Raw genomic sequence first — 23,830 nt, forward strand, 5'->3', positions numbered from 1 at the left:
TTGAAGTGAAACTTCTAATGCGACTTCCAACAAGGTTGCGTTAAACGTTTAACGCAACGATAAACAAAACAAAACATTAATAACAAGAAAAAGTCGTTTGGTTGCCTAGCAACCAGCTAGAGTTGCAGTTATTACATCAGCAGACGATTTAAAACAATTATTCAAACTAACTGTTTATTGATGACGGAACATCTTTATTGCCACTATCCACTGCAGGTCCACAAGTTCCGGCAGACGTTACTGGTGAAGAAATTGATTATTGTGAGCGGCCTGTGATTCTTGCAGGAGATTTTAATGTGAATTTCTCGTTACCTGAAGCTGAAACATTATTAACCTTCCTTAAAGACAAATTTGGATTGGAAATGATAATGATCCAATAACCAAAGGGGGAACTACCATTGATGCAGTTTTTGCAAGAAATATTGAAAAAATAGAACTCAAGCATTTCGTATCTTACTTTAGTTATCATAATCCCATTGTAAATGTTATAGATTTGGATATTTCTCCATTCGAAAATGATAATTAAAAGATGCGATCAATTGTGAATTGTAAGCAATGTCAATAAAGTTTGTCTTAAACAATATGATTTCACTAGAAATCAATTTCTACCCCTTCCTATTTTCATTACCACATTACGAAGTTACACTTCTTCCGCACGGAGGGACTCCACGCACTATTTTTTTTTATTATCAAATTATAAACATTTAGTTTTATTTCGTTATCAAATAATACAAATAATCTTTCAAAACAATAGAATAGCTTTTAAAAGTAAATACGTATATCAGAAATTTAATTCTTGCTATCTTTACGAAATATATATCATAGAATTATTGAAAAAGGTTATAGTTTCGTGGTCTTACAGGAATCCTAGACTTGGCGACTTGTTTCGATAACGAAGGAGAATATTCGTTCTTGAAAAAGAAACTATATGATGTTGCAAGAGCATTAGATTTGATTGGACCACTAAAAAATGGCGCTTCGTATGCTGGCATGCTCTTAAGATAAAGTTTTTTTTAGCCAGATAAAGAATTTTTAGTTTTGTTTCTATGTAGAAGGAAATCGTCTGCAAGAAACAATATTTACTATTCCTTCATCAGTTTCTTTAAATGCACTGTTGATTTGACGGCAAGTTGACTCGAACCCATGATCCGTCTACCAATGAGGATATTTTACATCAGCACTGTGGTCGGTGCAAGCCAGATGCGGAATTCGTATTGACCAGCCATCGCTGGGATTCGAACTCGGTTTACCTTATTAGAAGGCGAACGCTCTATCCCCTGAGCCATAACGGCTCCGTCATAGACAAATGAATCTGATTGGATAAATTGACTCATTCTTATCAACCACCGTCATTTCGTTTGCGTATGGCTAATTGGAAAAGTTTCCAGTATTTTTAAGATCAGCCTGACAAGTTATTGTAGTAAGCTTTCATATCTTTAGGCTAATTAGGGAATATATCATTCATTGCTCAGTTGCTTTTACTTATTTGAAAAAGCTTGCAATAAGCCCATAGTGGTGAAGGCTAATTGTAAATAGCCTCATTAAAGATTCATTGCACGAAACCTAAGCAGCGTCGATAATTCTTCGCACGTTTCTAAATTAGCCAAAAGCATAAATTTAATAGGTGTAATAAATTTAAAAATATCAGGCTGATTAGAAAATATTGAAGATTTTTTCCCAATTAGCCTGGTGCAAGGGCTTGCAAAGAGTTGGAATTTTCAATGTGCCTTAGACATTCAATTTCTATTATCTTTTAAGGGTACTTTATACCTTTCAGCGTCAAGTGTTCCTAAGACAGCTGTTGTTTGACAATGAGGTGAAGCAACGGTGTGCCATCGAGTGAGGGTGGGCCTAGGCTGGACACATTCCGATGTGAGACGCAGAAGACTCGGTGGATCCAGAGATGTGGAGGGACCTAGTGGCCGTCTGAATTGCTTTGCTACCGGAGAATCTTTGTCCGATAAATCATCCGATGTTGTGGATGAAAAACTGGAAATCCTAAAAGAAAGGAAATGAAAATGTATTAATTTTATACATCTTTTGTATTGATCTTTGTTATTCTGAACAGATAAACGAGCATATATAATATGCTAATAAATTATAAAACTACTTTGACTTTTACAGTTACAGAGTAAATAATTGTTCTGCATAAATTAACAACCGATGTTGAATATAAAAAAAAGACTAGGAATCCTAAATTAAAGGAAATAAAAATTTATTTACTTTATAATGTGCCGTATACTTATTTTGTATTGATCTTTATCATTCTACATAGATAAACAAGCAAATATAGTCTGCTAATAATTTATAAGACTATTTCGATTTTTGAATTTAAGGAATATATAACTGTTCTAATTCCAAATTAAATACCCGAAATAATATTTTCAAAATATATATTTCAATTAGGTTCAATAATTTCGAATACTGATTATACTAACAAAAATTTTGGACATATATGATTTTGCTTATATATATCTTATATTATATATTTACATTAATTATTATACATCATTTTATATATTATCAAATATACATTTGAACTAAGGCATAGACAATAGGTGTAGATTTGTCATTATATATGTAACTTGTATATTAAGTAGGTACTAAAATGCAATTTTTTTAAAACTAAATTAGTGGTTCGTATATCTAAAAAGATTGTATACCACTGGACTAGGTGGTTAAGCTCGTTAAATTAAGGTCAATTGCACTGCACTTGTCAATTGTATTTATTAATAACTATCTCTAATATGCTGATGAAAACTGTTTATCATTAGCACAAATTTTGCCACACAATATTCACCCAAAAGTTTACCTTGGAGTTCAGGTCTGGACTGAACTTGGTCATGACTAAATATTAACTTTTTCCTTTTTAAATCATTGGATTAAGATGTATGGCAACAAGCATTGTCCAATTGATTTATCCAGTTAAGACTACCCGATAAGAAATCAAATGGCATCAGGTTATCATGTAGAAAGGACAGGCATCGCGCAATCCATTATGGGTAAAGACACCCAAGAGAATCAGTAAATATCTTTCCATTAAGAAATACAATTTGTTTCCAACAATTCGTTTCACGGCATCACATTTTTTCTCCAATTTCAGCCTGTCATCTCGATGACGACGTTTAAAGAACTTCAATGTTCTTTCATTTTCAGCATCTTTTTTTATTACTCACACTTCCAAATTGTCATATATTTAGAGTTTTTTTTTTATTGTTGTTGAAATTCTCAGAAATCCCAGGAGTCGTTAAACCATTTTTTACTAGAAAGTAAAAAATATTGTAGATTGTCCAAGGCTGTCAATTTTTTTTTCTTCGATCGGATCGTTCTTTGTTTGAAACATCTTTCCTGAGTATGGTATTGTAAATGACAGTTTTAAAACTCTTCATCAACTAAGCTATTTTTTACTCACTATGTAGCCATTACTTCATGCACTTAATGATTCTGATAACATGCAAATTTGTGCAGGTGGTTTTTATAATTTTTTAATACTTCTTCAAAAATACGCAAATGTTATGAATATTATTAATTTTAAAAATTGTTATTAGCACAGGAAGTATTTACCAATCATATTTATACACTCACACACTAAAAATTTGATAGGGAAGACTACCCTTTCTTAAAAAACAATTTTTATTGATCGTATAAATTTTTGAAGCATCGTTTCTTGTTGAGTATATTTCTCGTATGTAATAATAGCTTTCACCATGTTGATAAATTCTAGTACTCTCCATCTCACACGCTAGAGGGCGACAGTAAATTAATTAACCGGGCTAGATTTCACGGTTCGAATGCAACTTCACCCAACATAATTCGATTTTATAACGTAAAAGGCACAGATAGGATGCCCTATCGACATCACACGCCCTAACACGAAACGCTTATCTGTATATCCATTTTTTCAGTTTTTTTTAATTCGTTCTATAGAAAAGGAACATTGTTGTGATGTAACTCTTAATGAAGCAAGCCAATATATCAAGGCCGGTTGATCACTTTTAAACTTGAGAAACATAACGGACTGCTATACAGCCTACACGGTAGAAAGTTTTGTTTCTCTCATTGTAGCTAATATAAAAATTCACTTCATATTCATAATTTAAAAGAACTAGAAAATACTAGAATAACTAGCAAACTAGACTTAGTATACAATTTTGTCTCCTTGTTAAACATTTTAGATGAAAACTTGTTAATTTTCATACACAATTCCTTAACTTATTAATATTTATTTTGAAACTTCCAATTTTTTAGCTTTTAACTAGCAATTTATTTTTATAAAACTTAAAAATTATTGTTTCTAGCATTACAAAGTTTATCTATAATTGCATTTTACTTTGCTGTCAGACATTTAACAGTATTTTTATAAATACCAAAATATTTTAGTTGAAAATTGAAAAAGGTGCAAGCATTTCAAAATAGACAGAGCGAAATTTGATTAACTCGCTTTAATAATTCTTTCTTAGGCCGTGTTTGTTTCTTGATTGTTGATGAAGTTTATTTTTAATATTCATTGTGTTTAATTGGCTTAATTATAAGCATTCATTATAAGTTAAAAATTAAAAGTGAGCACAACTTTTAAAGTTATTTCATTTCGCATGGAAAAATGCGTACTAGCGGACGAGTAATTATCTCATGTCAAAAATGGCTAAGAAATGAAATTTTGTTTTAACTTTTGACAAGTAAAAATAAATAATGGATACGGCCGTTATACTTAAGGCCCATTGTTAAAGAATAGAAAAATAGATGAAAGTTCTTACTGACATTATAGTGAATTTGAGAAAATTAATTTCCAAACTAACTATTAAAAAATAAAGATAATGCCTTGCATTTATTTCTTGTCAGCAAGCATTAATAAATGCATTGCATTTATTTATTTCCAGTTAGTGAAATATATAAATCATTAAAACCTTTTTTTATTTTGTTAAAGTCAAAACATTCGTGCTCTTAGCGTTTTTGTTTGCTGTTTATAAGATAGTCTATATAATGTTACTTGTCAATTGTTTGTAGTCAAATGCACTTGGAACTTCTTTCCATTCCAAAAACTGTCAGAGCCTGTCATTTAGTATCTTCACATCTACTGAGATCTCTTAGATATAGTGATATGACAAGGAAAATAAATGTTTAAAAAATACGATTTTCTTCCGAGAAATCTTAATTTTTTTTAAAACTATAAGTTGGAACTTTCTTACACTAATTTCTAGAACTAACTAACTGGTTTTGAAAAGCACAGACTATTGATGGGCTGTATTTTGTAACATAAGTATATTTATGAGCCAATATTATGTAAGAATACTTCTTGAAATCCCAGAAAATGCAGCATACCCTCAAACTTTGATATTTTCGAGAAATATGATAATAAAGTGATCCTGTGGTATTGAATTATTAAAGGAGACCATTTTGAAGCAAATGGAAGTTTTCATATACTTTCAGAAAAGCGGTAAGGTTAGACCATCTAATTGACGATTATCTGCTTAAATTGTAAATATATGGCAGTAAAGTAAACTTTTTCAATTCTGATTAATTAAATTATTATTCCATTAAATTATAATTCGATTAAATTATTATTCTATTATTATTCTATGATTGTTATACGATTCTATGATTATTCTATTATTATTCTATGATTGTTATACGATTCTATGATTATTCTATACTTCTATAAATTCTATTATCATATGATAATAAAGTTGAAGTAATCCAGTAGTATTGAATTAAAGCAGACCTCTTTGAAACAAATGGAATTTCTTACACGCTTTCTTTAAAACATTTAGATGAGACAAGATTATACAAATTAGCGGTCCTAACTTAAGTGAGGAATAAAAACGCTTTCCTACTTAGAACAAAAAAAACTTACGTAACAGCCAGTCATGGGCCAGAATTTAGAGGCTAACGAAATGATGGTAATATTGTGGTTATCGTTGTGCCAAAGAATATATAATGTGTATATTCTTTGAATATGTAAAGGATATACAAAGAATATAGTATAAACACTATTCTGCTAATGTCTTTGATCAAACTCAATATTATAGATTGCTGATTCAAAATACAGGAAAATAATGTATAAGTCTATTTATAATATTACTTAGCATGTTCATCAACCAGAAAGCAAAGCTTTGAAAGTTACTTATAATCAAAACAATTTTAATATCAGTCTGGGATTAAACTAATGATGTTTTTCGTGTTTAGCGGTTTTCGTACATCAGAGTAAGTATTTAGTGAATTTCTTTGTTTATGATAATATTATTCAGTTAAAATACAATTTTAACCAATAAGTATTGGTTTTGCATATTTGCTTACTAAGTCCTAACCGTAATTTTATATAGGATCTTTTAATTTAATATTGACTGTTGGATTTGTTCTTACAAGACTCAAAATATATATAAAAAAAGATTATTCAGAAATTACGTAGAAAGATTTAAATTTTATCCGAAGAATACATTACGATCAATAGGTTACATTTACGATTAAATAGCGAGATTAAAAATTCCAAAATCAAGGTATATATATGCTCGATTAAGAATAATGGCATTTTCTAAATTTCAGAGCTATAGCATTTTCGAAATTTGATAAAAAAAAAAAAAAAAAACTCGAAAAGAGATTAAAATTTTCAAAGATGGACACTCCCATGAAGAATTTATATCCTAAAAATGCAAATTTTTCTAATAATGCAAATTTATGAAATTAATTTATAAATTGTCTTCCCTTGCATTGTTCAAAGTTAAAGCACATTTTATTAAAGAAAATTACATTTTTGATATTATTTTTGGAGAAAGTTACAACTTCGCAAGCGAAGCATATGGCGCTATTTGAAAGATGGACACTTCTAGAGCATATATTTAGATCTCAAAAATATAGTTCTCGTGGATATGAACCCGATTATGTGATTACCTCGAACAAAATATTACAAATTAAATTTAAAATACATCTAAAAGGCTAACAAAATATCGCATTCATATTTGAGTTGCATAATTTTTCAGTTGATCTATGTAAATACTTTGTTCGATTGACAATTAAATTACAGTCTTTTTGATAATGTTACAATAACTTGAAGGCAATGTTCCTTATCAGATAATTGAGTCAAAACTGAAAGGGAACTAAGCCATATAATATTAATAAAAGATATCTGTAAGATACCAAATTTCGATCTAGGTTAACAATTTCGAAGTCTTGATTTATCCGTAAAATGATTGCTTTATTATGCAAATCTCGTTAGCCTGAGGCGTCATTATTCTGCGGCTGTCACGAATTTCGGATGAAACAAGCACGTAAATTAAGTGCAGAGCTAAGTAATTAATTTACTTTAGTTATGCAATTTTATCATGAGAGTATTTCTACAGAGAAAATAACTGAAAATCACGTTCCTTAATGGAAATAATATTTAAAAGATTAAACATGCACTGCAGTCCAAAAGTTAAGTTTAATTAATGTTTATGTGGATATTTAATTGAAATCTGAATCTAATCCAAAGAAAAAATTTGGCACACACCAGGACAAACTTATTGCTTATACTTAATAATAAATTTGGCAGTTTAATGAAGCATATAGTCGCTTCCGGTGCATGCTGCTTAACAATTATTCATATGCACTATGTGAGTGTAGAGAAATGTTGTTTCAAAGAGCGCTATGCATTACGGAAAACTTTTACAGTTATGGAGTAGAATTTGGTGGGGGAACTTTATCTCCTAAGCATATCCTAGTTTTGCTCATAAGATTAAGGTCAGGTGAGTGAGAGGGCCACTTCGCTGGATAGTTTCACTGACCAGAATCGCGTGGTAACTAAGAGCGTTATCATACATGAATATGATACCAGGACCTACAACATATCGAAACAAGTGAACGTAAGAATAAAGGACCTTTGTACGCTTAAACGTAAGCAGATTCCGTGCATGGAAAATACGCATTATGCCTGATATTGTGTCGTGACTTGTTTTGAAGAAAAATGATGCCCTTCTTTGAAGTTTCTTGGGTGAAAACGAGTAGCATGTCTTCTCCATATCGTTATCTGACAAGAATCAGTGTTCAAACGAAACCTGGATTCGTCGAGTCACATTGGCTTATTGTTGCAAACTCCATTTCAGATTAGAGAAGAGAGTGTATATGTAGGCTTGATTGTCTGAAATACAGACCAGCATGATTGAGTCTCCTATAAACAATTTTTCTCGAAATTTGTCCTCCTGTGACGTCTGTGAGCGCTGAGCCGAGTTCTTTGGCACAATTACCCCTCAGACGTTGCGCAGTTTTCGCCAAATATCGGACTTTCAGAACTGTTGCTACTCTTGATCGGTTGTTCATCTCAAGTATTTGTAAGCCTCTGCCACTGTCTTGAGACCACACATTGATTTACACTCAAAATTTGAGATACTTTGGTTTGAGATCATCCATATCATAGCATTCCAACAATTCCTCTTCACAAAAACATGTCTATTCAGCTATTTGTATCATCGCTCGACATTTTTGATCATTCAACTTGATATTCAGTACAGCAATTGCACATAACCTGATTGATTTTCTTATATTAGGTGATCTGATTTTAAACTCATTCTGACTCGCTGGCATGTTTTGCGCATGCTAGCATTGACTGAAATGTTTTACATATGCCCACTTTCAAACAGTGATTCTAGAAAAGTGATTTTGAGACTTGACATTCATTTTTTCACGTTCTTCTACTGTTATGCTTCCATTCTTTTAGTTTCTGTGTTTCACGTTCGGACATGAATGTGTACAATGTAGATGAAAGTATGTTAAAAATGGATAAGCTCACATATTTGTTCTTATATTTACTATATTAGAGTAGTTAAAATTGCGTCCGTAAAGTTTTTCAAAATGATTGACGGTTTGAAAAAACCAATGAAAGAAAAACGGAAATAAATAGAAATGAACGGTTCACCAATGTACGGAACCAAGTTATTTATACTCTCCAAAATCATTAATTAGTTGCAAAGTTTATCAGCAGATGGCGCCGCTACTGATAAAACTATAAACCAATATCTTCCATGTAAGCCAGACTGAACTGAAATATTTGTACGGCGTTTGTTAATTTTGCCCTCAGACTGTACTATGTTTTTTACTGCAGAATAATTTGAGATTGTTTCATAGTTTGAAGAGCTATCTATTGACGATCTTTGCGATTGATTTTGAATCTCGTTAAAAATAAATAACATTTTTCTCTTAGGAGAATGCAGCAAATAGCAAATTTCTATCTGAGAATGCAGCAAATAGCAAGTTTCTAATCTTCTTTTGTTTTTCTTTAATTAAATTTCCGAATCGTCGTTCATATTCTGTCAACCGTTATACTCTTACATCCGAATTAAGATGCAATAAGTATAATCTATAATGCCTTTCCTTTTAGATTAAAATTATGATTAAAATACATAAGCAATGCAATAGTTGATTTTAGCAAACGGCGTATCTGAATAATAGATGGGAAAAGATATATCATCGAGTAACTTAAGCAGAAGTTGTACCCTCGACCTGAAATTGATAATGCACCTCTTCCTTTAAACTGAAAATGCTGAAATAATTAAAATTCAGGCTAGAGTGATTAAACGGTTTTAAGAGACCGGGAGAGAAAAGACGAGAGGATTTAGTTTCCCACTGGAACAGGATAAGGCGTCGTGATTGATGGAAGTTGTAAATGTCATTAAAAACTAACTTATTTCCCATTTCAATGGAAAGTTTGGGGTTAAATTCAAATCCAATAACATGAGAAAATAATCATAAGGTATTAGGAGATTTGAAGCGATATTGATTCAATTCTTCTTCATGAATTATCTATATTAATTACTACAGCCTTCTACATCTCTATTTAAATTCAGTGGAACTCTCAGTAGCAAAACTGTCTATTTGAAAAATTTGCGTTAAAGAAAATTTCGTTATAATGGAGATTTGAGATTTTTGTAGTTGTTTAAGTAGATGTTCTGAAACTTAGGTGGTGTGATAAGTTAAAAAAAAGTATAATTATGACTTTTAATAATAAAAAAAAAGTTAATATAGATTATAAATGCATCAAAATCATTAATTTTTACTGTACAAATAAAATGATCCAATTTGAAAACAATTTATTAATTTAGTGAGTGATATGTATAGCTCGTTCACCAGGAGTTGGCACTTGGCTCCGCCTTCATCACGTGGTATGCGACGATACTATTTCGCTATTTTTGGGAGAAGGTTGTGAGCAATCCTGAACAATGTTGCTATTTGGCGATCGTTTGGCAAAAATATTTATTTCGCAGACTTTATGTGCATTTTTTTAACAATGAATATTTCATAAATTTGATGATACTTTACACTATTTTTTATGATATTTCTTTCTTTTGAGTGAATAGTTTGTCCTTTATGAGACATTTCGCTGGGAGAACAACAGTTTTTAAATTTAAACTATATTTAATTAGCTAGTGTAACAAAAGGTATATTAGCAGATGATAAAGCAAAGTAAGTGAAAAAGAATTCACTTTCTGTGTTTGGCGCAAATTAAGGGTTGTCTCAATTTCAACAACGGAGATGTTTTTCCCCTGACTCCCCGGCGCTAAAATGAACTCTGCGTCCGAGGAGGTGGAGCCAAGTCTCAACTCCTGGTGAACGAACTATCCTAGTATGTATGCATTTTTGTTTTATTTGAACATTTTCATGATTTTGCTTTGCTTTCTCATACAGTTGAAATGCGTACTCGTTCGCTAATTTACAATCCAATGACCTTTAACAACTCGTTTTCTTTTTTTGGATATTTTCCTATTGACTGCAGGTGGTCGCGATTATAATGCATTTCTCTTATTTCATTTAAAATTTGTTGCCTGAACAAAACACAAAACAAAAAACACAAGAGAGGATTGTTAAAAGTTGTTAGATTGAAAATTTGCTATCTTGTCGTTCCCCGGTGGTGGAATACATAAATGTGTCACTTTGGAAATTTATTTAGCAATTAATCAGTGAATTTATCAGTATTTCCACGTATTCTATAAGAATATAAAGATTTCAATAGTATAAGTCGGTTTCGGTGATGAAAACAACTACAGAAGAGAGTGTATGACCTATTTTTCCAGGTATAGTCATAACTGCTTCTTTTAATGTCTTCAAAGAGATGTCAAGTACAGAAAATTTCCGGGTCATCGACTTACTATAAAAGCTCTACAAGTGTTTTGTTTAAATTTTGACTGTTGATCCCTGTACAATTTTTTGCGATTTTTAAATCTTATTAGATTTTTTTAAAAAAAGGACTAGCTTAGAGTATTTGAGAATTAAATAAATTTCATTATTATTTTTAATCCTTCCAGAAGTTAGATATTAAAGATCGCGGGTATTTCTATGTTATGGTAATGCAAAAAGTAAATTTATAAAAGCATAAATATTAAATTGAAATTGTAATTAGCTCAAGTATAATAATTACAATCTGAACGGCAATATATATTGATCAAAAATTAGTTGAAATCAGTTCACAACAGAATAAACGAAATAGCCGATATTTTGAACAGTAAAACTGATGAATTATTATAAGAGTTTAAGATATAATTGAACTTCGGATAAAGAAAGGAAGAAATAGCATACTATTTGTAATTAGACATTGTTATTCGATCATTGCAATGTTTAGGGTTGGTTTGTTGTCATGGAATGTTACGTGTTATGGACATGGAAAATAAATCAATAAGGCAATATATAGGACCGAAGTTCCTATACACTGCTTTAGCTATATCAAGGCAAATTTCTGAATGAAGATCTTCTTGTAGCATTTAGAGTGCTGTAAAACATATGAATTATGAGCAATTAACAACAGAAATCTCAGAGGTAGAAAAAAGCGGTAGGAGTGCGATGGACAATAACCTGCTTTTGTAACGCTATTAGGAATGAAAATACAAAATAAAATTTATTTTTCGTATATTTTTTTACATGAACCTGTCTACTATTACGAGTTTTATTACTGTGCTTAAGCTGTTCTTATAGCTGTTAGTCAGGGGATAAAATGAGATTTGCCTATATAGAATTTACTTTAAGAACATGTGTTCCGTCAATAATATTTCTCAATTCAAATTAACTCCAATAGATGGCGCCCAAACTCGTATATAACCATTGTGTGTAATGTATTTCATAAGGACAACATGTTCTGTTTTTGCTGCTGTGCTTTGAGTCCTACAAACATGTGTGACGTTTAGAAATCACTGAGATTTCCGAGTTTAAAATCATATTTTGTTCTGTAAATGTAGAACATTAAACCTAACTTTGTCAAGCCTTTAAAGAAGTGTTTTATCACAGAATAAGATATTTTCTATAAAGATTATTTTAAAGTTTTCTTTTTTTTCATTTTTTAAAAAAAATCTCTGCTTTAAAGCCAATTTTCTCAAATGTTACTGTAACAACAGTGTCCTTTCTAAATTCTTCAGTCAAGGAAAATAAAAAAAAACCTGTTTTAAATCCCTAACATTTGATGCAAAGCTGTAATTTTAAACCATCTAAGAATTACCTGGACCTTAGAACGGACGAACAACTTATATAAATTAGAAGTTTTTGAACTCTTTTTAAAAATCGCCAATTTGGCGAGATTTTTTCACTTAGATGAAAACTAACAAAATCAAAGAAGAAAATTTCAATTCTCGCAAATTTTTATAAGCCTAGCGAAGCATAAGAGTAACTTAAATATCAAAAATATAGATCACAAACATTTTTCATTTTTAAAAAACTGTTGTTTTTCTTCATATTAACGTTTTGTGCCATTTTCGGAATTAACATAGAGGGCGCTTTAACTTGATCTAACAGTCATGAATAAACTGTTACAAATTCACAACAGTTATTAAAAGAGCATGTAATTCACAAAAAACGTTATTTTATGGGTCAACCGAGATTTTGAAAAACATTGAAATTAGCTTAAAATCTATGTTCTATGTGAACACAGAAATGAAACTAAATCTATCAGAACACAAAACATTAATTAAACCAAATACCAAGTATTTGTGAAGATTTATATTAGAAACTTGTTAAGATAATGGTCAAATGCAATATTTCTTCCATTCTTTGGCAACTATATTAGCGCTAACAAAAGCTTTTAACGAAATGAAGCGATAATGGATTTCCATTGATTTCCTTTCGCCAACTTGGAACGCACATTTATTAAGACGCGACAGAGGAATATTTCATAGCCCCAGTCAAGAATCACAGAAGAAGTTAGGGAGGCTATTGTTCGATGACGATGAAATAATCGGATTAGGGAAGTTCACATTAAATAGAAAGTCATCAGCCCATGATGGTTGAAAGTCATAAGTCGATAACATCGTTTGCGTGTTTAGTAAATAAACATGGAGATTAGACTGTGTTAATATTTTACTCTATTGAATACAGAAATAAGCCACGGATTGTATTTGAAGTTTTTGACCAATTTCGATATACGATTAAATTCAAAAAGAAATAAGATAGCTGTGCTACTTGCAAAATCTCACGGTGACCATGAAGCTTTATTATAAAACTTCCCATGTTGTAAGCAAGCTCAAGCAATAAAACTTTTTTCTTATTCCTATTGGGTGTTAAAGTTGATCTTAAAATTCCAGTTTTTTCTGTAGATTTATATTTATTTAATAACATTCACAGTTGTTTTAAACATATCACACTGCAAGAAAAACAGTGACACAATCTAGAAAATCACTGAGACAACTCAAAACACTTTTTTTTTTGTTTTTTTTAAAAAATTAATACTAGTTATTTATTGAACAAAAAATTAAAGCTTAAAAAGCAAGTACACTCTATTACAAAAAAATCGACGCACCAAGAAGGAGTTGTCCGATTGAAACGAAAATTGGTGGATAGGAAGACAATGTACAGAATAGTAAATGATTAAAATTTCAGAGCAATTGAATAATTTATTGCAGAGTTACAGTAACAAGTTCAATAAGGCGTTGACCCGCCTCTAGCCTGGATACAAGCTGCCACACGGCGTGGCATAGACAGATAAAGCTCCCGGATGTTCTCTTGCGGTATTTCCTGCCAAATTCGATCCAATTGTCTAACGATGTCATCAACATTCTGTGCCAGATGCAATCGCCTTCCCATCATATCCCAGACGTGCTCGATGGGAGAGAGATCTGGTGATCTGGTAGGCCAAGGAGTAGTTTGACAAGCTTGCAGACAGTTCATAGCAACACGTGCCGTATGTGGTCTGGCATTGTCCTGCTGAAAAACCAGCCCAGGGCGCTGCAAAAGGCGTAGCAAAACAGGTCTTAGGATGTCGTCGACGTACCGCTGAGCAGTAAGTGTACCTCTAATGATGACCAAAGGGGTCCAGCTGTCAAAGGAAATGGCACCCCAGACCATAATGCCTTGTTGAGGGCCGGTGTGGCGCGTGATAGTGAAGACAGGATCTCCCCTCTGCCCTGTGCGTCTCCAAACACGTCTTCGATGATCGTTAGGACACAATTGGAAGCGGGATTCGTCGCTAAAGACTATACGTCCCCAGTCGGCATCATTCCAGCCTGATCGAGCCAAAACATTCATGCATACGAAATTTCAAAGCAATCGGATGATTACTTCTTGGTGCGTCGATTTTTTTGTTATAGAGTGTATTTTGTGGAATTATTAGCATTTAAAAATTATGAAACGATGCTTAGAAATTATCAAATTTATCATGTTAGTCTCAAAAAAAATTTATTTTATAATTTTTTTTTTCTTTTTATAAAATGTTATTTTTAGTGAAAATTTCAAAAACGAAGTGAATAAAGTTTGATTACTCATAATAAAGGAACATAACCAATGCAACATTTGGAATTTACGCAAGTGTGGGATTGTTACTTAACTCTTAACCAATAAACAAAAAAAAAAAAAAAAAAANAAAAAAAAAAAAAAAAAAAAAAAAAAAAAAAAAAAAAAAAAAAAAAAAAAAAAAAAACGGAATGAAAGGCACTTAAATGCAGCATACATGTTTTGGAAGCGGTGTAAGAAAGCGAGGTTTAAGGGAAAATTTTTTCTATGTAGAGCTGATTACGATATCTGTCTTGATTCTCTCATTAATGATAATGATTCTTTTTATACTGATTCCATTTATTTTGATTATACTGATTCTTTTTCAATTTTGAGACTGCTCACCGAAGCAGCATTGTTTTACATGGAATCCGTATATTATACATTTATCCAATCCTTACAAATTTTCAATCACTTTAATGCTTATGGGCCGCCGTATCTTTCAAATATTAGAAAACAAATGTGCATTTTTTTGCATCTATTAAAAATAGTTTTTGAAAAATACAATGAAATATAAATCTATCTAAAAATAATGGAATAAAAGTTTTGGGAAAATACTTTGGAATCATATTCTATTTCATGTATTTTTGATTTATGAGTTTGAGTATGAAGAAAATAAATAATTCAGCTCTCGGAAAAACGATGCGACAGAATAAAAAATACATATCAAAATAAATCGTTTTTTTTTCAAGCAGACGATATATATAAAAAAAGAAATAAAAAATAAAAGAAGAAAAAAAATGAAACCTAGGAGGAAGCAACGACAGGTGGCGCGATACGTTGCAAACGGCTTTTCGATTCCAATCGGCCGTTTAGAAATGCGCCCCTCCGCAAAGCGAAAGCTACTTTTATTTCTTAACAGTGTAATATTGGTTAGTGGCCCATCTTTTAGCTCTTTGGTTACCATGGTGACCAACTATTGATCATTCTCTCAATAAATAAGATTTTTATGTTCTTCTTTTAGAGACAGTTTGGCGTGATGTCACTAAGAAGTTTTAAAAGTCCAAACACCTTTACTGCATTGTTTTAACCCTCATCATTCACCTAGTCTATACGCCAGCTGTTGAAAATCATTATAAAGTATCAAATAATTGAAAATTAAAACTAAATATTTCTTCACATAAAATTTCAAAATTTCATGTACTTTGGCAACACATAACATATAAAAAAAGTTAAATTAACACAATGATAATAACTAAGGCCCGGATTTTGATGACTTTTGCATTTTTTGCATTTTTGGACATTTTTTGTCCTTTAGAGCATTTTTTGAGATTTATAGGGCATTTTCTTCAAAATTTTGGGGCGTATTTTGCATTTTAAAGCATTTTTTAAATTTTTTGTTAAATTTTTCTAATTTTTATTATTTTTTATAATTTTTTATTATTACACTGGCTTCCAAACAATGAAGAAAATTTCTAGGATATTAACAGGTGAAGTCAAGTACGCACCAATAACATCAGTAGACGTTGAAAGAAGCTTCTCCTGGTATAAAAATTTGCTTTCAGACAAGAGACGCTCGTTTACATTTCAAAATATTAAAAAAAAAATTGATAATCCACTGTAATTCTGATATTTAGTAATATTATGAGATGGAAGTTGTTGTATTCATTTAAGTTTCTATACAAAATGAAAATGTTTTGGAGTCAATATATTTTCCTTTTTTTTGTTATTTTTGGATATAAAACATATTTTTCAAACTTTAATGAACGTAGAACAAGTATTGCATTGCTTTATATTTTTTGAAACGACTCATAATAATTTTAAAGAGTAAAACATTGTTTTAGTTCAATATTTTTACTTCTATTTAAGTCATGTCATAAGGCATTTTTAGCGCAATTTTCGCATTTTAAGGGCATTTTTTGCACTTTAAAGGGCTTTTTTTGCAGTTCATAAGGGCATTTTTTGCACTTAAGGGCATTAATTGAGATTTTTTAGGTCATCAAAATCCGGGCTCTAATAATAACACAGGGAGAATTTCTGTAGCACAATCTTAAAGACGAGAAATATTTTGATTATGTTTTCAGTAATATTTATAATATTAAAAATTGTGCTATAAATATAATGACATATCGCTGCTAACGATGTATCGCGAACAATATCCCTTACAGTATGATTCGTCATAGGGATCTTCCTCGGGTAAATGCAGATTCCACGACCCCGGGTCTTTCTAGAGATTCTTTGTCCGTCTTTTCTTTATCTAACTAAGCTAGATTGTTTTTTGTGCCATTTAAATGTGTTTTTCGAAGGAGTTTTCTACCAACAAAAATAGAAAAATCACAGTTAGAGTGTTTTAAATTTGAAGTAAAGCTATAATTTTAATCTGTATAAATTGTATTGCACAAAGAACTATCTGTGATTTAAAACGGATAAAAAAAAAATGTTTGAAAGATTATTTAAAATTTTAAAAACTTGCCAATTTGGCTAGATTTTACCACAAGGAGGAAAATTATAAAAATCTATGAATACTTTTCCATTTTTGCATATTAAGAGACTAAACCAGTGATTCTCAACCTTTTTTTTGTTGTTGCGGCACAGTTTTAATGATTTCGAAATTTGACGGCACACAATGAAAAAAATTTGATTAAAAGTTGTTTAATTGCCTATTTTACACTGTGCTAAATAGTTTGCGATAATAATTTCGAATGTGAAATAAAATAATATGTACTAGAAAAGCACATTTATTAAGGGATTAATTATTTCTTTCGACCAATTTTTTATTAGTTAGTAACAGTTATTTATTTTTTTGCCAGTTAATAATTGTTAGCTTGCTTTCTATAGTTATTAACTGTCAGTTTTTTTTAACATTAACTGCTATTTTTTTGTGATTTCCTGTTAACTAGTTTTTTTGCTAATTATTGATTGTTAGCTTAATTTTTGTTAGTTATCCTTTATTAATTTGTTTTTTATATATTTGTTTTTGTAGTTATCCTCCGTTAATTTGTTTATTAATTGCATAGCTTACTTTAATTATTAGCTCTTGCGACATTTTTTAAAATTGTGTGTCACATACAATTTAAACACTTTCATTTTATTTTAGGATTGTTTTCATTTTATGTTAAGATTGTATTTTAAGATCGAAATAATTTTTCTTAAAAAGCTATTTTGAACATTTTTAAAATTGCTAGGAGCTTCATGTAATTTAATCGTAAATGTATGCTAACGTGCTTAAGGCACCGAGTATTTTTTTACCGTCATATAAATAGTTTAGACACATAATCATGATAAACATTTATTATAACACTTACCACATTATCTTGATTAAGTGCCAAGCGTTATAATCAATAATAAGCAACTTGAACACTTATTACATAACCTTGATTATGTGATAAACTCAAGTTACTTTTTGTGATCGTGATCACGTGATTGATTCTTACAAGTTTAATCAAGATCGTTGCAGCGAAATGAAATGTTCCAGCAAATGAATGTTGTAACATATGAAGGCTCGCAATGCACAAAAAATTACACAATATGAATAATGCAAATAAATAAGATAAATAAAACAGGGAATAAAAATCAAATTAAGTTTTATGAAAGTAAAATTTCTTTAACATTTTTAAATGTAAACGTAATAAATGAAAAGTGCTAGAGGTTTATTCTATCAAACATAGGTGCAGAATTGAAAAAAACAATTTTGAGCAGATTTTGACTGGATTTATTGCAAAAGCATAAATTATATGAAACTGGAGGAAAAAAGTTAAATAAAAGTCAACTTTACAACTCATAGAAATTTACATCAATTTTATACTTAAATTTATAATTAACGGCATTCAAAGTTGAGTATGCACCTTTGAAAGTAGGAAAAATAGTTATGATTTTTACCTTCAAAAGTATTTTATTTATGAATTAATTTTGAAAAAAGTATCTTATGATCTTACGACATTTGTATAGAGCGAGTAAAAAAGTTCTGGCAATTGACAAGGCTATTAAAACTACAAGTAAGTGTTTTTTTTGCTAGCCACAAACTAAATTAAAGTTGAGAAACCAAATTAAAAAAAAAATTTATTCTCTCAAAAGAAAAAAAAATATTTGAAGCCATAGTTTACAGCTTAAAGGGACAGCTAACCTCAACGACTAATTCTTTTGCATTTGATACTAAAAACCTAATTTTTCGTGCGCCAGTTATACATACAAATTGCACCTTATGGACTAGGTTTCATAAAAAGAATATTATAAATGTATTGAGATAACAATCAAAACAGCTTTTATTTACATTTTAATATTCTTAAATGTGGCTTTAATATTTTTTAATTTCGTTGAAACAATGAAGCAAAATTTACATGAAATGCTTTAAATAAACATCAAAAACTGTTTGCCATGTCAAAACAACCACAAGTGTCTAAGGTATTTTATTGTCGACATTATACTGTGAATAAAATTGTGTATCATACGGTTCACTATGGCAAGAACTGACTGTTGATATGACATTAAAAATTGATTTTATGAAAAAGATTAAAGCAATATTTTACCAGAAATGTAAAATAAAACAAATATTTTATACCTGATACAAAAAGTTGGCCTTAAGTACGAGCTTTTTTATTTATTTGTAATTTAAGATAAACCTTATTTTTTGTATGCTATCAATACATTTACAAGATTACTTATGTACTAGATTTTTCGTTATTTAATTACACCCATTTTCTTTTTTAAAAATGTCATAGTTTCATAAACTATTAGTAATTTTAATTTCTTTCTTTCTTTGTACATATGATTTGTAGAATTTAGCTATTTATAATATATTTTAATTCATCTGTTTGGCAACGGTTTGTTGAGAGTTAAAAAACACATATTTTAAAATTATTTTAACAAAAAATGCAATTAACTAAAGCTTTATTTAAGTATATAGCATTTTTAAAGCGATTTTAAATTTCTAAGCTTTCGTTTATTTCCTACAGGCTTAAATTTCTATTTTGATGAGGTACTTATTGGAATAACTTATCGATTATTTTTTTGAAACTTCTTCTTTAACTTTCCTTCTGTTTCTTTCTTTCACTTTTAACGGAGAGGGGGGGGGGGTCGGAATATTTTAAACCAGTTTAAACAGAAACAGAAATCTTTAAGTATGTATTTTCTCTGTAGTGTATGTACTTATTTTAAAACTCGAAAAAATTTATTTTATTATTTAAAAGCTATTTTAAGAATCATTATAAATATATTCTTCAATTAAAATTTTCATAACTAGCTCCAACAGGCCCTTTTTGATATCTAGGTCTAGGTTTTTTTTTGAAAATTTCATTTACTTGTTTAATATTTAATTAAAAACACCAAGAATGCATTAACTAAAAGCATGAAAATTATTCAAATGAATTAATAATTTTGTAAGAATCAACGTAAGATTTTATTTAAAAACTAAGCGTACATAAAATATTAGGAGTAAAATTATAACTGATTTAGAATCTAATAAATAATTCGGAAAATTTCTGAAGGTTAGATTAATTATTAATATTTCATATGTTTATAAAAATATATTTTGTTTAATTATAAATAGAAAATAATAAGTGTAATAAAATAAGTAGAAAATATCACAGAAAGTATGATGAAATATAAAATCATTTATAAGTTGAAGATTTTAACGAAAAAAGAAAGAAACACAAAGTAGCGAAGAAACTTGTTTAAAATTATTCTACTGAAATTTAGAATTTTAAACAGTATTCATTGTTATTTTGTAAAAGAGTTCAACATAATCAAGTATTCTTGGCAGTTTTTAACGAAAAATTTGTTGCTTTGTACGAAAGATTTGAAGTTATGATTCAGTCGAGAAGTTTTATCAATTGCAGAGCTTAATTCTTTCAAATGCTCAGACTTTTGAGATGGGAATCTTACGTGACAACAATTGTTGAGCCCCATTTTGACATCAGACACAGAAATTTCGTTAATGAGTTTTCGCAGAGAATGAAAACTTTTCTTTCCACAAACATTTTGACGCGATTCTTTGTCATCGTAGAAAGTTGAGAGAGTGCTATAGTTTCGAAAAGAATTGTTTATTCTTTTCTGTTCGGGAAGAATAAACATCATTTCTAAATCAAACATTTGGAGATGGTAAATACAGTGCTTTTCCTATATATATTCATAGAATATTTTGTTCAATCAAATATTTTGTAATTATGTTAGCCTATCATGAGATTAAGAAAATTGGAAGGCGTTCTTCTCAAACAATTAAAAAATTTGAGTAAATTTTCACTTTTTGATGATTGCTATTATAATAAATCTGAGTGAACTACTAGTTAAGCTACCTGTAGCAGAAAAAGAAACTCCCGATAGTTTAAATTAATTTTATTTCAATTTTCATATGCTTCGTTGTAAACATTATGAAATAATGGCACACAGGGCACACTAAGACACGTTAATTAATTATGCTAACTCTTAAGTTTTTGAAATTTTCTCCTGAACTAAAATATATTTTCATTGAATAATTTCGGATTCTTGACCACGAAATAGTTGTTCAAATACAGTTTTAAAAATATGGCGCCGATTGTTTAGCAGTTAAAGTTGTCGGAAGTTAGCACTTTTATTTATTTTTTCGCGTATTTCCTTCTTCATTATATATCTGTCAATAATTATGAAGTTCAATTACTAAAAAAACAGTTTTGTACAAAAAGACTTGTAATTTTAGTAACAGTTTTTTAATTTTAAATTTATTTCACAATGGGAATTTTTTAGAATTATAAGGTATAAAAACTTTGCACTGTAATTAAATTTCATAATTTTATATGGATAATAAAAAAATAAATGAAATAATTTTCTCAAAAGAAAAGCTTAGAATTTTAAGAAAGCAGAATGTTTATATGCACGTGTGTATGTGCCTCATACAAAACCTCAATTTCGAACCGAACCGCACCAAATTTGGTATTCACATATAAGAAATGTTTTCCATTCATATGTTTAACATTCACATGTTCTCCAACCACCGGTCTGTGCGCTGCATCCCACGGAAAGCGTTTTCGATAGAATTTGATGAATTTTTTTATAAGGAGACGTGGTGGCTCAGGAGATAGAGCATTCGCCTTCCAATGAGGTGCATCGGGTTCGAATCCCAGCGATGGCTAATCTATACAAATTTCGCAACCGGCTCGCACCAACCACAGTGCTGACGTAAAATATATCCTCAGTGGGAGATAGATCATGGGTTACAGTCCCCTTGCCGTCGGGCTAACCGTGGGAGGTTTCTGCGGTTTTCCTTCTTTTGTATCGAAAATGCGGGTCAGTTCCATCAAAGGTGCTCCCAATACTAAATCCAGGAGTTCCCTTGTCTTCTGGATTGGGTTTAAAATTACAAGGCTAAGGAGTTGAATATTAGTTGTCGTAAACCCGAAAATTGACTCAGCTGTCCAACGACGGTTATAAAATAAAATAAAAATTTCGAGCCTCTAAAATACGATGGGGGAAAATGCAATCTGATCAAAAATTAACCTTTAGTTGATTATGGTAACTTTTGACGATCAGAAAGTGACCTTGAATAATAGCATTGTACCAAAGGATACTGAATATATACTTCATTCACCAGGAGTTAACACTTGTCCACCCCCCCTTTTTTTTTTTGAACGAAGAGTTCATTTCAGCGAGGGAGTAAGAGAAGAAACGTCTCCACGCTTGAAATTGAGACAACCCTTAATGCGGGCCAAACTCAAACAGTGAATTCTTCTTCAGTCACTTACTTCGCTTTATCACCTGCTATTATACCTTTCCTTACTCTAGATAATTAAATGCATTGCTGAAAAATGTCTCAAAAAGGACAAACTATTCACTCAAAAGAGAGAAATATCATCAAATTCATGAAATATTTAATGTTAAAAAAATGCACATAAAGATTTCGAAATAAATATTTTTGTCTGACAATCGCCAAATAGCAACCTTGTTCAGGATTGTTCATATCCTTCTTCCAAAAATAGCGAAATAGTATCGTCGGATACCACGTGATGAAGGCGGAGCCAAGTGCCAACTCCTGGTGAACGAACTATAGTTTATCTTTATCTTGATCGGATGAATTTCTAAAAACATGCTTTGTTAAGCTAATAAAGTAAAACCACAAGGAAAAGTAACAAATAATAAAAAATTACAATTGTTTTAGCTTAGTTAATAGCGTCGGTATACATCTTCCAGTTTTGTGTATGATTTCGCTGTGTTGATCAAAACAGACTTATTGGTTATTTACTTTTTTTCATTCTGTGAATGAGAATATAATTTGGTACACCAAATAATAAGATACTTAAGTTTTATAATTTTGTACATTTGCAAGCTGATTGACAAACGCAAGAGAAGCATATGAAGTTTTAAAAAAACAACAACATTAATGCCCACATTATACATATGAGAAATATTTAGCAATACAAAATAAATAAAATAGAATTTCATGCTTTGTTGTTAATTGTAAGAGTAAAATTATTTCCCTCCTTCGTATTTCTTTTAAGTTACATGCCGTTTCAAAGCTTTAAAGATATTTATCACATACTTTGCATTATATGTTAAGGAAAAAAAAACAAATATAGTACAAATTTCCAACTTGAAAAGAATAGGGTTAATTATAGGGAAAACAAAACACAACAAGAACTTGTTAAACAATTCTCCGTAAAGTAGCTCTGAAAGATTCTTTTCTACCTGCAGAAATAACAAGGCTTGCAATAGCAACAGAAAAATAATATTTTAAGGAGCACTCAGTTAATTAACGTTCAACCATTTGCAGCAGCAATTATAGTTTGCACAGACACCCGCATTTCTCGGTTGCAAAAGATATAGAAACCACCGGTTAAAAAAAAAAACTTTCTGGAAAACTTTAAATGCAGTTTAAGTCGTTCCTAGAAACTTGGGAGAAAAACTATCGTTTGCATTTCTAATTCTACAGCTTAACTTTTGGCTTTCAGAACAAACTGAAAGCAATTTTGAAGGCGTAACAAAGGATTTGGGAAAGTGTTGAAATTCGGTATCTTGGATAAATTCTTTTGGAATTTAAATCCTCGGCAGACGATTTTTTATGTAAAATTCTGCAGGCGGCTATATAAGATCTTCGATATGTATGGAAAACTCAATCCATGCATGAAATAGCTTTGTTGAAGTAAATATTTGGAACGCATAAGAAAAATTCTAGCAATAATGTCGGCGAAATAATATTTTCGCCAGTGAAGATTTT

The 23,830-nt window shown here is 30.4% G+C and overlaps 1 protein-coding gene across 4 annotated transcripts in view; it reads right to left on the reverse strand.

Annotated features, from left to right (window-relative positions):
- Positions 1-23,830, reverse strand: part of LOC107456068 (synaptotagmin-15) — a 170,984-nt gene that overhangs the window by 37,759 nt on the left and 109,395 nt on the right. For all 4 annotated transcript variants that reach the window (XM_071178452.1, XM_071178450.1, XM_071178451.1 and 1 more), the window contains exon 3: positions 1,771-1,998. In XM_071178452.1, coding sequence (XP_071034553.1) covers positions 1,771-1,998 — 228 coding nt within the window. The remainder of the gene's footprint in view (positions 1-1,770; positions 1,999-23,830) is intronic.

This window comes from Parasteatoda tepidariorum, chromosome 3 (genome assembly GCF_043381705.1).
Source record: "Parasteatoda tepidariorum isolate YZ-2023 chromosome 3, CAS_Ptep_4.0, whole genome shotgun sequence".
NCBI classification, from domain to species: Eukaryota; Metazoa; Arthropoda; class Arachnida; order Araneae; family Theridiidae; genus Parasteatoda; species Parasteatoda tepidariorum.